At 44.1% G+C, this 17,940-nt stretch overlaps 1 protein-coding gene across 3 annotated transcripts in view; it reads left to right on the top strand.

The window, feature by feature from the left end:
* Window positions 1-17,940, top strand: part of PRKCQ (protein kinase C theta) — a 92,938-nt gene that overhangs the window by 26,998 nt on the left and 48,000 nt on the right. For 2 of the 3 annotated variants that reach the window (XM_034764444.1, XM_034764435.1), the window contains 3 exons: window positions 9,649-9,848; window positions 12,667-12,727; window positions 16,269-16,431. In XM_034764444.1, the coding sequence (XP_034620335.1) occupies window positions 9,649-9,848; window positions 12,667-12,727; window positions 16,269-16,431 (424 nt within the window). Of the gene's footprint in view, window positions 1-9,648; window positions 9,849-12,666; window positions 12,728-16,268; window positions 16,432-17,940 lie in introns of those variants that run through there. The other variant, XM_034764455.1, reaches the window with a different exon arrangement.

The raw sequence follows: 17,940 nt of genomic DNA, 5'->3' as shown, positions 1-17,940 counted from the left end.
GAAGTTATGTCCCTCGCTTAACAGATTATTGTTCATTAAGTCCCGACAATGTTCTCAGCTCTGTGCCGGACACAAACAGTGACAGACTGTGATTGAGGGATCACTTGGTGCCAGCTGGCAGAGGGGTACCCAGGGCTTTCCAGGGATTCCCTGGGTCAAATATGTGCATTATTGTTCACCAAAGAGTGGCATGTGAAGTCTCAACTAAAAGGCAGTAGCCCACTGGTCGGCATAATCATTGCAAAATGTATACACGGACAATATTGACAAAGGCATATATCCGTACTGAAAATTACGTTCTGAAGATCTGGGAGTTAAGGTATTGGGGACAGGGAGGGATAGCTCAGTGGTTTGAGCATTGACCTCCTAAACCCAGGCTTGTGAGTTCAATCCTTGAGGGGGCACTTAGGGATCTGGGGCAAAATCAGTACTTGGTCCTGCTAGTGAAGGCAGGGTCCTGGGCTCAATAACCTTTTAAGGTCCCTTCCAGTTCTATGAGATAGGTACATCTCCATATATTATAAGGTAGGTCACCAGGAGATGATAAACCTTGGACATGTTCCTTTCAGGCAGGCAGAAACCAGACGCTCATCTCTGTGTCTGGCCATATGTATATTGTATGTCTTACAATGGATGCCTATTTGCACACAACCCAGATCGCAGTGGAAAGATTGTGAAATCTACAAGAAAGAAAATGTACAGGGGAAAAAACAACAGCAGGGTATGTCCTGATTCTGACTAAAGACAAAGCGCTGCTAGGGATACAAGGAAGCACACAGGATTGTTCACGGAGGCAAGCTGACACCATGTTTGTTGTAGGAAAGTGGGGTTACCATCAGTTTGGCTGGCAAACACTGAAAGGACTTGGGGTGAGCATTGCTCTACAAGGCAGGCGCGTATCTAGTTAACGAAGTCTACGTTCTAGAATGTGTGCTACAATTTTACTTTACTTTGTTTCCAATACTGCTGTTACTTGACTCTCTCTGCTTTGTTACATAAACTTACACTTAATTTCACTGCAAACATACCTAAGTGCTGTGTGTTAAGTGGTGCAGTAATCTGAGGTGGAACTGGTAAACTGAGGCGAATTGTTCCTTTGGATGCAGCGGATCTGTGAACCCTGAGAACGTCCAGTAGAACAGAGGGATGCTCTGAGGGCTCCAGGACCTGAGTGTACCTTTCACTAGTCTGCAGAGTGACAGTAGGGTCTGTGTAGGCCTAGAAGGGAGCACTTGTGTTGCCCGTGGCTGGTGGGGCTGGGGAGCTGACCCCCCAGCAGGCACAGACAAGACTTCCTCACACTAAGAGCAGGCGGAAGCAGGTGCCTCACAGCCCTGGGTACCCGGGGAAATGTCACACAGACCGTGCCCAGAAGAGCTTGCAATAGGCACAGATAAGGCAAAATGCACTGGGTGACTTGATGGAAGGTGTTTATTTAATGGAGTTAAGCACCCAGGCCCAGATCCCTAAAGGTATTTAGACAACTAACTTTCACTGATGTCTTTGCTTCCACACTGATTTCAATGGGAGTTAGTTCTTAAATATCTTTGAGGAGCTGGGCTCCAATTCCCATTGAATTTCAGTGGGATTTGGGCACATTACTCCCTTAGGCCCCTTTGAAAATCTCAGTTTGTATATTTCCTATACAACCTCTGTTCCAAAATGTTAGGGCATCTGTTAGTTGGCTAGTGTCTCTGATCCTTGCTGAAGATATGGCGTTTTAGGAAAGAGATGAAGAAGGAGAAGATGGTGGGGGGTCTGATGCCCTGTGATAAGAGGCAAGACCTGAGATGTAGGCGGGAGTAAAGTTGTACAGGCCCTTCAAGCATATACAGTCTTGAAGCCAGATTTGTCTTTTGCCCCCACTGCTCCCCTTGGAAGGCTGTTCCAGAGCTTCACTCCTCTGATGGTTAGAAACCTTCGTCTAATTAATTTCAAGTCTAAACTTCTTGATGGCCAGTTTATATCCATTTGTTCTTGTGTCCACATTGGTACTGAGCTTAAATAATTCCTCTCCCTCCCTGGTATTTATCCCTCTGATATATTTATAGAGAGTAATCATATCTCCCCTCAGCCTTCTTTTGGTTAGTCTAAACAAGCCAAGCTCTTTGAGTCTCCTTTCATAAGACAAGTTTTCCATTCCTCGGATCATCCTAGTAGCCCTTCTCTGTACCTGTTCCCGTTTGAATTCATCCTTCTTAAACATGGGAGACCAGAACTGCACACAGTATTCCAGATGAGATCTCACCAGTGCCTTGTATAACGCTACTAACACCTCCTTATCTCTACTGGAAATACCTTGCTTGATGCATCCAAAGACCACATTAGCTTTTTTTCATGGCCATATCACACTGGTGGCTCATAGTCATCCTGTGATCAACCAATAGTCCAAGGTCCTTCTCCTCCTCTGTTACTTCCAACTGATGAGTCCCCAGCTTATAACAAAAATTCTTGTTATTAATCCCTAAATGCATGACCTTACATTTTTCACTATTAAATTTCAACCTATTACTATTACTCCCGTTTACAAGGTCATCCAGATCTTCCTGTATGGTATCCCAGTCCTTCTCTGTATTGGCAATACCTCCCAGCTTTGTGTCTTCCGCAAACTTTTATTAGCACACTCCCACTTTTTGTGCCAAGGTCAGTAATAAAAAGATAAAATAAGTTTGGTCCCAAAACTGATCCCTGAGGAACTCCACTAGTAACCTCCCTCCAGGCTGACAGTTCACCTTTCAGTATGACCCGTTGTAGTCTCCCCTTTAGCTAGCTCCTTATCCACCTTTCAATTTTCACATTGATCCCCATCTTTTCCAATGTAACTAATAATTCCCCATGTGGAACCATATCAAATGCCTTACTGAAATCGAGGTAAATTAGATCCTCTCAATACTTGAGATCCTGCTCAACACCTGTGAAGAACAGGCTTTTATTTAGGTACCCAAGCATGAAAATATTCGGCTCAGTAAAATGCTCAAGGAGATTCAGTTAATTAGTTGTGAAGTTGGTAATAGAATCCAGGAATCCTGGCTCTGAGCCTTATGCTCTGACCATGGTACCTCCAAGGCTTTTATGGGGAAAAGACGCTAAATTCCCACTATAGGACAGGGAATGCTCAATGAACTTTTGGCTATTGTTGGTGTCTTTTATAAACATAAATTATTTAAATGGATTTGTTTTTGTTAGTTGGGTCCAATGATCTATCAGGATGGAATGAGCTTGTGATGAAACATACCCCTGTGTTCACACCCTACACGCTATTGTAATAGTCTTTGTACAAGGTATGCCTTGTAAGGTATAATTTGAAAACTCACCACTTGCTGATCAGTAAATACATGGTGAAGTCCATATAGCCACATTATATGTAACGTTAAGAACATAAGCTGAAATCATGACTGAAATAGGTTTCCCAGATAAGTCTAGAGAGTGATTATACTCGTTTCCCAAAGACAAAGAGCAAGCTGATGCCCCAGCCAGGTCTTAACAAAGTTGATGGGCCCTTACCTACCAAGTGACCATTCTTTGGCAAGAAAGGGGACAGGGACAAAGAGATCTGCATCTCAGCGAAAAACAGCCTGGAGTTGCTTTCCTCCAGCAGACTGCCTGTCACCTAGTTCTCAGCTGGAAATGTTTTTCAAAGAGGGGTTAAAAACTATAAAAAAGAGGGGCAAACACCCCAAGACATCCCTGTCTCTCCCTGTCTGTCTCTGGCATCACACCTAAGGGTAGGTCTACACTTACCTCCGGGTCTGGCGGTAAGCAATCGATCTTCTGGGATCGATTTATCGCGTCTTGTCTAGACGCGATAAATCGATCCCGGATCAATCCCGGAAGTGCTCGCCGTCGACACCGGTACTCCAGCTCGGCGAGAGGAGTACGCGGCATTGACGGGGGAGCCTGCCTGCCGCGTCTGGACCCGCGGTAAGTTCAAACTAAGGTACTTCGAATTCAACTACGTTATTAACGTAGCTGAATTTGCATACCTTAGTTCTAAGTGGGGGGTTAGTGTGGACCAGGCCTTTGAAAACAAAGGAAAACAGCGATTGGACTTTGAGGGGAGGGGTCCTGACCTGAAGCGTTTTAACCTTGTTAGAAGCATGTGGTGAGAAACTTTGCTTGAATCTTATCTAGTTTGTTAAGTTAGGCACTAAAAAGCATTTTATCTTTGTTCTTCTTGTAACCATTTCTGACTCTTATGCCTCATTGCTTGTACTCACTTAAAATCTCGCTCTTTGTAGTTAATAAACTTGTTTTATTGTTTTATGGAATCCAGCATTGTTAGTTAAAGTGTGTGGGTAACTGTTTCAGGTAATAACTGTTGTGTATTATTCTCTTAACGGAATAACAGACTTCATATATTTGGACTGTCCAGGAGAGGGCTGGGCAGTGTAAGACATACATTTCAGGGGGAAAATCTGGGACTGGGAGTGTGTTGAGGTCACCCTTTAGTGTAACCAAGGCTGTTGATGTGCATTTACACAAACACATCTGGGAGTGACCTGCATGCTGGTGGTTGTTTATGAGCAACCCGGGTTGGAGGCTACAGCAGCAAGGCACTGCAAGGCACCCAAAGTTATAGGGCAGGGGTGACACAGCCCCCCACTGGTCTGGTTCCACTCTGGTATCTCACAGAGCCTTATCCCAATATGCAGCTACATTATGTCTGATTCAAAGCCCCTTAAAACTCCCATTGATTTCAATGGATTTTAGATCAGGCCCTCTTTGCTGGCATCGTTTTGGTAGGAGATTCTGCCTTGATACTTTGCAATGTGCATTGGTGTCATCTTTCACTGCTGTGTCTGTTGAATGCTGGTTTTTCTGCACTTTGTAATTTTAGGCAAGGTTTTCGGGTTGTTTGTTTTAAACAAAGGAATCGCCGTATTTAATCCATTCTCCAAAATAAAAGTCAAATGGTTGGAAGGGCTACTGCAGCTCACTACAGAAGAGAAACCTTTTCAGATATCATAGGAGCCTTTGAGGCATAAAAAAATCTGCCCTTTAAAAGCTGCTCTGGACCTAATGGGCCACCTGGATCCATGCCCTTTTAACACCTGGCTTGATGACATTTGTCTCATGAGAGATTGTGCACTGTGTTTGAACTTTATACGCAGTCCCACTGATCAAGAGACACTGTCAGCCAAGGAGAAAGCCTTGCACTACAGGAAAGGCAGCTGCTGTTTCATCTTCCAGGAGCATGGAGGTAAATTAATCCCTGATATAACTCTATTCACTTCAGTGGAGTTACATCAGAGAGAATTTTGCCCTTATGCATTGGTTAATTCATTACCATCCCAGTGTTTGTTTATTTTAGCCATATATTTTCCAGGGCACTGAAAACTGAGAGATTTATTTTGCAAATGATTGTGTCTCTTGGATAAATTGATTTCTCTATGTCGGGTGGCTGGGTAGCTGAGGCAGTGAGGAAGTCATGGCTCTTCCTGTTAATATTTTTGTTCTCAGTGACATCTGGAAGTTTATGTTGCACTCAGCTGCTTTTCTTTTTGTGCAACTTTTTATCAAAAGATACTGAATGTATATTTATGAGCTTGTGCCTTGAAGCAAGCCTCTGGTATTTGACATACAGAGCCATAGTCATCCCTGATGAAATTCCATCAAAGCCAGGAATTACACCAGGGATGAATTAGGCCCACAGGCTATTATCTAAGTATATTAATTGCAAAAATCTACATACATACAGTGTTCAAGTGTGAGTAAAATATGCCCAACCACACACTTACTAAATATGTGATGGTCCTTAATCGTAGAGATGGGCCTGATCTAGACCCAAATTCCCCTGAACTTCGGGAAAGTCCACATACAGATTTAAACTTTGGACTGAGTGGTGCAGCCTCTACTCATATTGGGAGACCCTTATACGAGAAGTCCCAATTCACAAGAGGAAACACTGTGTGGTTAGTTTTGTGATACAGGTTCTTTTTGCAGAAGCTGTGGCAAGCGGTAAGAAGTTTGTTCTCTGCCTTTATTTCCCTAACGTCTTGGCGCAAAATTGCTCCGGGGAACAACACATCAGAGTTTGGGCTGAGATTTCAGGAAGCAGGGTTTGCCAACATACCATTTGTGACCATCTCTGTTCAAGGACTGGTGTATATGGCATAAATAAGCCAGAGTGAACCCTTTACTCACAATCTGGTCCTTACCATATAAAACCTCGAGACATACAGGGAGCTGGGACTGGATTCCAGATCCTTCCTTCAAGACCGTATATTTTTTTTCCCAGCCCTTGTCTCTACTTCCTTAGTGAAAGCAGGGGTGGGGATCACTGCTGTGGTGATATGCAAATAGGACAGACCCAGGGAGCTAAGAGGCAGCATCGTAGCAGAGGTCACACTGGGACGCAGCACCAGGTACAGTAAGAGACATCTCTTCTCTGCCTTTTTCTCCAGTGGTCCAGCTGCTGGAAGGAAGGGGAGTGTGTGGACTCCTAAGGTGAGGGAGATGGAAAGGAGCAATAAAGGCAGCTTTCTGTTGTCATTGGTGAGCCGGACAGGGAATGGAGTTTAAAAGCTTTCCATGTGCTCCCCATTCTCTGTTCCCTCCCCTCTGGTTCCTGCTCCTCCCTTCCAGCAGCAGCAGGTGTCCAAGGGCCCAATCAACAGTAGGTTGCTGTCTCCTTATATTGCCTCTACCCAGTCTGGACCCTTAGAGAAAAGACAGGGGGGTAGGGAGGATCTTTTACCTGGGAGTATGGGCTCTCTTAAAATGCTGCTCCTTCAAGACCTAGTCGGAATACAGAACTTGCCGTGGTTTACCTTAAATCAGTTTGCAAACTGATTTAGTTAAACTGGTGCAAGTCTGCGTGAAGACACACTTAATTCAGTTTAAGCGTGGTTCACTGCCTATTAATCCATTTTTTAAAAACTGGATTAAGAAAAATCAAAATGAACTACTTTTAAACCAAAATAAGTGTCTAAACCAAAACTCATACCAATGTCACCCAATTGGTTTATAAAACCACCTTTAGTTAAACTGGTTCCAGTTGGTTGCACACACCCAAGTATTTAAAATTGACTTGTTGATGAATAGGAGGAGGATGCTAATTAATAATAATACCGAGCTCTTACATAGCGCTTTTCATCAGTAGATCTCAAAACACTTTACAAAGGAGATCAGTATCATTATCCCCATTTCACAGATGGGGAAACCGAGGCACAGAGCACTGAAGTGACTTACCCAAGATCACCTGTCAGGTCAGTGGCTAACCCAGGAATAGAGCCCAGGTCTCCTAAATCCCAGTCCAGTGCTGTGGTTTCTATTGCTTCTGTGTGATATATAAAGAAGTCATGGAAGTATTTTTATGAATATTCGTAAAGCATTTGTAGATTGTCTGAAGTAAGAGGCTATGGCAGTGTAAAGTATTATTGTTATGGAGGGAGTCACCAGATGGTACCATTACACACAGCATGCAAGCAGTGTATATTCTTTGAAGAATGCTGTATTGTAATTAGGTTTTTTGACATAGCTTCTTTTAAAGGAAAGCTGTTGCAAACAGCAAGCGAGTTTGTTCTCTGCCTTCATTTCTCTAATTCCAATCCATACTTGGTGCAGAGTTGCTTCCTGGGAACCAGGTATTGGCTTTTGGGTGGAGATTTCAGAAAGTGAGGGTTTTCCTGCATGCCGTTTGTGACTACCTCTGTTCATGGATTCGTGTATATTGTGTAAATAAACGAATTACAGTAAGGGTACACCCCCTCACTCTGCGTCATTGATTTTTCCTTCAATGGGAAACCAACCTGGAGGGTCCTGACCTCTGCTAACGTTTGGCAGAGGGGCAATATTATTATCCCACAATGCACTGAAACATGCTTTCTATTTTTAATTTTCTTATTCCATTAAATTAACATTTTATAAGAGGAAAAGTTAAGGATGGTTATTGTTAAACAAAGCTCACCTTGAGTAAAGAGTCCAAGTTGACGTGGTGTATAAACTGATAGTTATAAGACTAAGAAAGATGGGTGAGGTTCTTTTCCATTTTTATGGTCACAATGGGGATAAAGCTTTCCCCATAAAGGCTTCTCCCATCTGCTCCAAGTCCGTGTGGGTTTGGGCACTGGAACTGAAGACAGGCAGCCTTTCTCCTGTCCTCTCGGTCACACTTCTGCTGGCACCCAGGCAGTGTGGAGGAGCAAACTGTCTGATTCAAATGCGGAGAGGGCTAAAGCCGGATCTAAGGAAAGGAGTAGATTGGGACAAAGAGGCTGGCGAGACTTGGACTAAAGAGTGGGGGCAAGTATGATTGGCACTGGCTGAGCAGTTTTATGGTAGGCCTCAAAGATACCTCACCTCCTAGTAAGATGTGTCTCCTATCATAAGCGTTGACGCCATAGGTGCTCCGGGGCTCAAGCGCCCAAGAAAAAAAAAATAGGGGTGGTCAGCACCCACCAGCCACAGCTGTTCAGCAGCGGGCAGGAGACACTCGGGGGAAGGCAGAGAGCAGTGAGCAGCAGGCAGGCCGGGGCCTTAGGGAAGGGAGTGGAGCAGGGTGCGGGAAGAAGTTGAGTGAGTGCAGGGCCTCTGGGGAGAGGGGCAGAGTAGGGGCAAGGCCTCAGGGCAGAGTGCAGACATGCCAAACCTGTGAAAAAATGCAGAAATTGCCCTTGTTTTTGGCTTAATTGGCTTGTGAGTTGCTTGTTGGCAAGTTTTTGGCTTGTAACTTGTTTGGCTTGTAGCTTGTTGCTCCTTTTTTCTGATCAGCTCCCAGCAAACGGGGCAAAGGGGGCAAGCAGGGGCAAGGGCGGGAGAGAGTCAGGGGTGCACAGCAGGCCCCCCACAGTCCCAGACTGCACTCCGGGGGGATCTAGTCACATAGAGTGTTGGGGTTCTTAGGGATTGGCTTGTTTCGGCCTCGTTTTGAAATGGGATTCGCTTGATTTCTGACTTATTGTGAAAGTCGGGGTGCTTATTTAACACGTGAAAGTTGGCAACTGTGGTGGAGTGGGGATGGAGCACCCACCGGGAAAAATAGAAGTCAGCACCTGTGTCTCCCGTGTCACATTTTCCTGCCCCTATTTTCTTCAGTGTTTCTGGCTTTGATGGAGTAATTGTGAGGGAAACAAGTGATTATCCTCCCACAGAAGCCTAAGTTCTCTGACTCTGGTCTCATTTCCTCCACAGAAATGATCTAGCCGCCGGTTTCTTGTTTGGGTTCAGAGTGAATAACCATGGAATTGCTTTACTTGTTTTGGTTTCATTGTGGAAGACAAAGAAGTTTAGAGGCAGGAATGCTGGAAAAATAATTTTGACCGAGACAATATTAGGGCCTGATTCATAACTGCATTACTACAGATTAACGCCAGTGTAACTCCACTGATTTTTAATGGACTTGACTCTTATTTACACTAAGTCACTTTACATCACTGTGGCAGAATAAAGAGGTCTTTAAGTGGGCACAAATTACATTTAAATCTAGTTCAAGGGCCCCTTCTCGCTTGCATGGTGGCCTTGGTATAAATGAGAATCGGGCCCATTCTGTCGCATCCTCTCAGGTGGACATCCCGATACATCTAAATTCATAGATTCTGGGACTGGAAGGGACCTCGAGAGGTCATCAAGTCCAGTCCCTTGCCCTCATGGCAGGACCAAATACTGTCTAGACCATCCCTGATAGACATTTATCTTTTCCATTAACAGAGAATGGCCAGGTGTACGTCCAAAAGAAGCCCACTATGTACCCACCCTGGAACAGCACGTTCGATGCCCATATCAACAAGGGTAGGGTCATGCACATCGTTGTGAAGGACAAAAGCGCGGAAATGGTTTCAGAAACCACAGTCGAACTCAACGTACTGGCGGACAGGTGCAAGAAGACCAATGGGAAGACAGAAATATGGGTAAGCGCTTTGGGTTCTTAACACCACTGATGGCTTGTTAGAAATAACTGTTATGGAATAAGGGGAGGCGCTAGGTGCATACCAGATTGCAAATGTAAGTGATATGCCAAAAAAAAATTGTCTGCCGTCCAAGGAACACATGTGGAGTCATCTTGTGTATTGCTTGATGGAAAGCATTCCATGAACATCAGAAAGAGCAACCTAACGCTCTTATATTAACTGTCGCTGCTATATTAAAACTTATACCTTATATTAGCAAGGATTCTGGCTCCTCTGAGTCATGCAGACAAAATAGCTTTGCTTAGACAATCCTTTGGGGGCAGATAGTAATATGAGTGACTACATATGAATTATCCGAGGTGCCCTAGAGAAATGCTCTTAACATTTAATCTTTCTAATATCAATGAACGGATTCCCTGCTGTGTTGTACTTCAGTGTTGTATCACTGTGACTCCATTAAGCATCAGCGGTGTAAATCAGAAGTAACGCAGTGATGAAACCGGCTCGGAGTATTAATTACGTGGCATGATAATCCCAGCAGGCAGGCTGCAGGTAATACTGTTTAGCCAATAGGATTTTTGTGATTGCCGTGCTCTTAATAGGGACATGACATTTGGAGAAATGTTAAATTACTTGAATCGCCGGTAGTTTTTCCTGTCAGTTTTCAGGCTAACTTGCAGAGGCACCGACTTTCTGATTTCCCGGAGGGTGCTCACCCCCACTCTGTCCCAGGCCCTGCCCCCACTCCACCCTTCCCCCAAGGCCCTACCCCTTCCTAGCTTGTTCCACCCCCTCCCCCGAGTGCACCCCACCCTCACTCTGCCTCTTCATGCCCCCGCTCCTCCTCCCCTCCCCAGCTCCTCCTGCCCACTGCTGAACACCTGATCCTTGGCTGGTGGGAGGCACTGGGGAGAGGGGGAGGAGCTGATTGGCGGGACCCGCCAGTGGGTGTTGAGCACCCACTATTTTTTTTCTGTGGGTTCTCCATCCCCGGAGCACCCACAGAGTCGGCACCTATGCTAACTTGTAAGATTTACCCCTAGGGTGACATTTTCAAAAGCACCTAATTTCTGTTTTAAAAACAGTTTGGGTACTTCAGAGCCTACGGGTAGATAGAGCCTAAGAGTATGTCTGCACAGCAAAGAAAAACCCGCAGCTGGCCCATGCCAGCCAACTCGGGCTCGCGAGGCTCAGACAGTGGGGCTGATTCATTACTGTGTAGACCGCTCGGGGGGTTGTTTTTTCAGCAGAAATCCTTCAAAAACAAAATGGAACATTTCACGTAGGGTCGAATCAAACTTTCCTTGAGGTTTTTTTTCCTTTTTCTAAATGCCGAAAAATTTCATTTGGGGTCAACCTGAAACAATTAAAAAAAAATAAAAAACGTTTTGATTCAGCCAGCAAACCAAAAATAGCGCTAGGCACATAACTCCCATGAAAGCCTATGGGAGTTAGGCACTTACAGCCAAATTTGCAAAAGTGCTGGGAATGATATGTTCTCTTGATGGAAGCTGGTGGATACCAAGCTCCTTTGGAAAATCTCAGCCTTTTTTATTATTTTATTCATACTTAGAATCATAGAATCATAGACTATCAGGGTTGGAAGGGACCTCAGGAGGTCATCTAGTCCAACCCCCTGCTCAAAGCAGGACCAATTCCCAACTAAATCATCCCTGCCAGGGCTTTGTCAAGCCGGGCCTTAAAAACCTCCAAGGAAGGAGACTCCACCACCTCCCTAGGTAACGCATTCCAGTGCTTCACCACCCTCCTAGTAAAATAGTGTTTCCTAATATCCAACCTAGACCTCCCCCACTGCAACTTGAGACATTGCTCCTTGTTCTGTCATCTGCCACCACTGAGAACAGTCTAGATCCATCCTCTTTGGAACCCCCCCTTCAGGTAGTTGAAGGCTGCTATCAAATCCCCCCCTCATTCTTCTCTTCTGGAGACTAAACAATCCCAGTTCCCTCAGCCTCTCCTCATAAGTCATGTGCTCCAGCCCCCTAATCATTTTTGTTGCCCTCCACTGGACTTTTTCCAATTTTTGCACATCCTTCTTGTAGTGTGGGGCCCAAAACTGGACACAGTACTCCAGGTGAGGCCTCACCAATGTTGAATAAAGGGGAACGATCATGTTCCTCGATCTGCTGGCAATGCCTCTACTTATACAGCCCAAAATGCCGTTAGCCTTCTTGGCAACAAGAGCACACTGTTGACTCATATCCAGCTTCTTGTCCACTGTGACCCCTAGGTCCTTTTCTGCAGAACTGCTACCTAGCCATTCGGTCCCTAGTCTGTAGCAGTGCATGGGATTCTTCCGTCCTAAGTGCGGGACTCTGCACTTGTCCTTGTTGAACCTCATCAGGTTTTTTTTGGCCCAATCCTCTAATTTGTCTAGGTCCCTCTGTATCCGATCCCTACCCTCTAGTGTATCTACCACGCCTCCCAGTTTAGTGTCATCTGCAAACTTGCTGAGAGAGACTTATGTATGTTCTAGCATGCTGTTCCCAAGCCTCTGATGAGAAGCAGCATAGTCCTATATCCATATTGTCTGTCTCTCCTCCCACAACCCTCCTATACACTTTGTTCTCCGGTGTGCTTTGTTGTCCAGTAATTACCGTGTCTAATAATGAACAAACCAAAACCAAGCATTTATTGCCAGTTATTGAACTCTGTGTGGAAATTCATTCTTTTCTTGCCAGCTGAGATTATTGCTAGACTTTAGCTTTGAGTTCGCTCAAGCATCTGACGTGATTGCCATTAAGTAGTATTGCTGTCTAACATCTACACTTTTTTTCTTTCGCCTTGTCTCAACCAGCTAGAATTGAAACCTCAAGGGAGAATGCTAATGAATGCAAGATATTTCCTGGAAATGAGTGGCAAGTAACACTATTTATTGATTAATTGATTTGATTTCTGGTTATGTGGGGCAGACAAGTCATCTTCAGATAAACACCTACCATTTAAAATAATGCTCACTTCAATACTGGTGATTCACCTATAGACTTGCATTGAGATTATTGCAATGGGTTGAATGCGGCTCCACTATGAAGAGCAATTCGTATAGCATTGCGGGGTTCCATGCTTGCTGTCCCTCAGTTATTTGCATTCAAATCTGCTAACTTTACCAATAAAAAAGTGGATTCTCTAACTGCCAGCCCTACATATGCATTCCCTTAAGCCAACTAGGATAGACCCAAAAGAAAAAAGGACCTAATTCCAGATCCAGTTCCCATCCAGGACAGTGGAAAGACTCCCACTGATGTCAAAGGTTTGGACTAGCCCCATATAGAGCTCCTAGCTGAAAAACGTATACATTAAGAATATATTGGTTTGGAACAATCTCAACATAAAGGGATGGCAACATGCATAAATGGCCATGTAAAACACATTTTCATCTTTTGACCTTAATGACAAAACTCCCATTGACTTTGATGGCTGCAGGATGGGAGGACTAGATGGAGAGGTAACAACCTGAACTTAGAAAGATCTTCCAATGAGACAATGAAAATAATTCATTAGGAAGCGTGTGTACATTGGTACTTTTCCTCATCAACTCCTACCTCTGATGGGTAGTAAGGCTTTTGCTGTCACGCTGTATCAGGTCAGCATTGAAACAGAAGTCTTAACCCATCATAGGGGCTAACCTTTAGGGAAGTTAGGTGTATAGTACATCTCTGAATTGCACATAGCAAGGTCAGAATCAATACTTCAGTGCAGGCTACGTCCTACAGAATACTTAGGTGAATTGTTGCACAATCCACTATGTGGCTATTATTATATTATTTAGCAAGGGTTGGGGTTTATTTCCTCGCAAAGCTTGCAGAATCACGCTAACTGTGAATATTTTCATGAATACAGCATATAGGAAAGCAGTACTGGCCTGGTAGAATGACAAGGAATATGCAAAAGGAATCTTTCAGCAAATTATATATAATTCTAACCACTTTTTTCAGGGCACAATTCTGTGTAAATTGAAAATCTTACATCTGAGCACTCATGTCAAGAGTTAAAAGGTCTATATTTTTGAAAACAGCTTCATTAATATTTACCCCATGGCCCTGATCTAACTCCCATAGTTGGATCAAGCCCTAAATTTTTGTAGTATTACAGATTGTAGTTTGAACTGCAAAGAAACTGCATCTGAAAGAGCACCCAGTGGGTTTTAAAAAAACATGCTTAAAAAATACTTCCTCTTGTTTATGCAACACTTAGTATTTTAACTGTTCGTTTCTCTTAAGATCTTGATTCAGATCAAGGTGCCATCAGTGAGGTCAACAACATCCCAAAGAGATACTTGTGACTGTTTTCCAGGCACATTCTCTCCTTTACATCTAATCCAAGGCCAGCACTTCCATACTGCTGGGGCATTAGCTCAATTCTGAATAGAGGGACGTGCACGACTTACTGAACCACACAAACCACTTCCTTCAAAGCTTAGGGTTTCCTTGGAAATCTCCCACCCAAATGCTAACCAGACCCAGCCCTGCTTCGTTGGTGAAAGCCAACAAGAGGAGAAGACAAGAGCTTGTCTGTATTAACACATTCTGCTTTTGCGGGCTACAGAGATCAGAAAGGGTTCAATGTCTTTTTATTTTAAGAAAATTATTTGCTGGAAACAATACATTAAATAATTCCTATGCTCTGCATACTATGAATTAGCATTAGCAACAATTCATTGGTCCCTGTTGTCTTGTAATTCAGCATGTTAAGCCAATTCCAACCTTTGGAAACATATATTTAGAAGCATGGGGCTGTAGTTTTGGGGGGATTATCATGTAATATTGCTTGCCACAGAATGAAATAGCCTTTTTCTAATAATAAATAGGATCACCCAAGATTCTAGAATTTAAATGTAAACATATATGGGAAACAAATACACTATTTAAAATATGGGTAGAGGTGGGAGGAAAGTCAGATAGGAGGGCTCAAGGCATTGGCTATAGGATCTAGAATTTTCTCTCTGAAGTCATCAGCTCAGCGCTAGTTCAAGTCAGTAGAAACCAAAATTCTGGGGTCCCAGGTGAAATAAGGTGGTCTCAGTCCATTTCCTAGTGGATAGTTCTACCGGCACAATTGACATTATTATTAACACTAGCTAGCAAGACTGAACATGGATTGAACAGACATGGAAACCGAGCTATTTTCTTGCCGGCAGATGTGCTCTACCCGCTATTCTGATCAGGGCTGAGTTACACTGGGGATGCACCATGAAGGACACCTACACTGTCATGGTAGCAAACAGTTCAATCCACTTTATCATTAGAGTTGGTCGGGAAAATTCCAATGCAACAGTAATTTGTCAGAATTTGCCAATTCATCAAAAATAAAATATTTCACGGAGATGGTTCAATTTCACCAACGTTCCAATGGAACCCAGACAGTGTTTTCTGCCAGCTCACCCACCGGGCTCCTTGGCAGCCTGTCTGATGGGCTGCTGGGGACCTCAGGGCTTCCATGGTCCACAGCTCCAGCGTCACATACTAGGCAGACTGCTTCAGAGTCAGAGACTCCAGAGATTCAGGGGCCACCTGGTGGGCTGCTGGGGACCCCACGGTTTCCAGGGTGCACAACTTCCAGACAGCCCATCAGCAGACTGACCCAGAGCTGGGGATCTTTTTCAATGAGAATTTTGACATTTTGGGGTTTCGTTCCCAGGTGGAACGAAATATAAAAATCCTCCCTGAAACGGAATGACCTTTTTCCACCCAGCTTGGATTATTTGTGAATTTTGCCAGCTGTTCCCCCGCCCTTTTTCCTCTCCTAGGTCATGCCCCCCATCATATGTTCACATTGTAAATGCTGAAAGGATCTTCTACCAGTAGTTTCACAGCAGCAAATTGGTATTTAAACTGATTAACTGCTTATTTGGAGGACTTTCCCTTTCTGCTTTAAGGTGGTAGAGTGAAAGCCCTCACGAAACAGACATGGGCACTCTGTCTGCTTCATTTCTAACCAGACGATTCATGTGTAATCTCTTATAAGTTTTATACTAAGTATCTGTGTTAAAGAGTTTGGTCTCACATTAGTGGCTTCCATGAGCATAGTTACAGAGAGGAGGCGAGAGGGTAGGGCTGGGACTCAGGCCTGCTGGATTCTATTCTCAGCTATACAGCCGCTGTCCTTAGGCAAGTCATTTAACTTCTCTGTGTCCCAGTTCCCCATCCGTCAAATGAGAGTAATACCTGCCTCGCCAGGGTGGTGTGTGGCTTCATGTATTAATGCTTGTAAAGCACTCTGAGATTCTCCAGTAAAAGACAGCTCAGAACACAGAGTATAAATACATTGTAAGTATAGTGAGCGTATACACACACTGTGGTTATACTGTACATACACTGTATATACCTATACTGTATATATCCACACACATACACAATAACTGAATTTCGTAATGAACTTTTATGTCTCCTTTCTTCCCAGATGCTAAAGAGCTGATTGACTGCGAGACAGAGGGGTTTTTCTCCTTGCATCAGCGCCGGGGAGCTATCAAGCAAGCCAAAATTCACAACGTCAAATGTCACGAGTTCACTGCTACCTTTTTCCCGCAACCCACATTCTGCTCTGTCTGCCATGAGTTCGTCTGGTACGTACAATGATTCAGTGTTTCCTCCACCTTTCATTCTGAAACTCATTGTCTGTTGTGTTAACTGGCTGCCCTTCCATAAGCTCTCTGTGGCTACGAATGAATGAGAGTTGGTGTGACGGGTTGGATCACAGAACCCCCCTTGGGAGCTGCCACCTGATGTGCCAAGACTACCTCTGCTCCTGCTTTCCCTGCCAGCTCGGGACTCCAGCACCCTGTCTTGCTGAGCCAGACATGCCCGTCTGCTCCAGCACAGACCCAGGGTCTGAATTACTTGCCCCAAAGCTGCAGGTTTACCTGAAAGCAGCTAACAGAAGTGTTCCTGTCTTTAACACTCAGATGTCCAACTCCCAATGGGGTCTAAACCCAAATAAATCCGTTTTACCCTGTATAAAGCTTATACAGGGTAAATTCATAAATTGTTCACGCTCTCTAACACTGATAGAGAGATATGCACAGCTGTTTGCTCCCCCAGGTATTTATATATACTCCTGAGTTAATTAACAGGTAAAAAGTGATTTTATTAAATACAGAAAGTAGGATTTAAGTGGTTCCAAGTAGTAACAGACACAACAAAGTAAGTCACCAAGCAAAATAAAATAAAATGCGCAAATCTATGTCTAATCAAACTGAATACAGATAAGATCCTCACCAGTTCCAGAATGCTCCCTTTTACAGACTAATCTCCTTTTAGCCTGGGTCCAGCAATCACTCACACCCCTTGCACACTGTCCTTTGTTCCAGTTTCTTTCAAGTATTCTGGGAGGGAGGGGGGGCTCTCTCTTTAGCCAACTGAAGACCAAATGGAGGGGGTCTCCCAGGGGTGTAAATAGACTCTCTTGTGGGTGGAGACCCCCTCCTCTCTCTTATGCAAAGTCCAGCTCCAAGATGGAGTTTAGGAGTCACCCGGGCAAGTCACATGTCCATGCATGACTCACAGTTTTTACAGGTAGCATCCATTGTTTACATGCTACCTTGAACATCCTCAAGTAGACTTCTTATGTAGATTGGAGCATTCCAAGATCCATTGTCCTTTAAGTGTTTTTTGATTAGGTACTTAATTTCAACATTCCTTTCTCCAGGAACTGACCAAATGCTCTACTAAGGTTATTTAGAAATCAAGCCAGTCCCCAGCCAACATTCATAACATTCATAACTTTGAATACAAAAATGATACATGCATACAAATAGGATTAATACATTCAATAGATCATAACCTTTGAGATATGTTACATGGCATATGTAACATAAAACACATTCTAAGCATATTTCCATAAAGCCTTATGGGAGGTACCGTCACAGTTGATGCAAGTGAGGTGCTTTCAAGTCTTCCCTGGATCACAGCCCAGTGCAATTCAGCATGTACGTGTGTATACAGATGTCCCCAGGCACGTCTGTTATCCACTAGACACTAATCATCATCTCAGGAGAACCTATTCCTCCAAACATCAGTGAAGAAACATTATTACTGCTCACCATTAAGACGCCTGACCCCACAACTCTCACTCC

Source organism: Trachemys scripta, chromosome 1 (assembly GCF_013100865.1).
Source record: "Trachemys scripta elegans isolate TJP31775 chromosome 1, CAS_Tse_1.0, whole genome shotgun sequence".
Classification (NCBI taxonomy): domain Eukaryota; kingdom Metazoa; phylum Chordata; order Testudines; family Emydidae; genus Trachemys; species Trachemys scripta.
The sequence above is the reverse complement of the archived record's forward strand: the minus strand, read 5'-3'. Positions and strand labels throughout refer to the sequence as shown.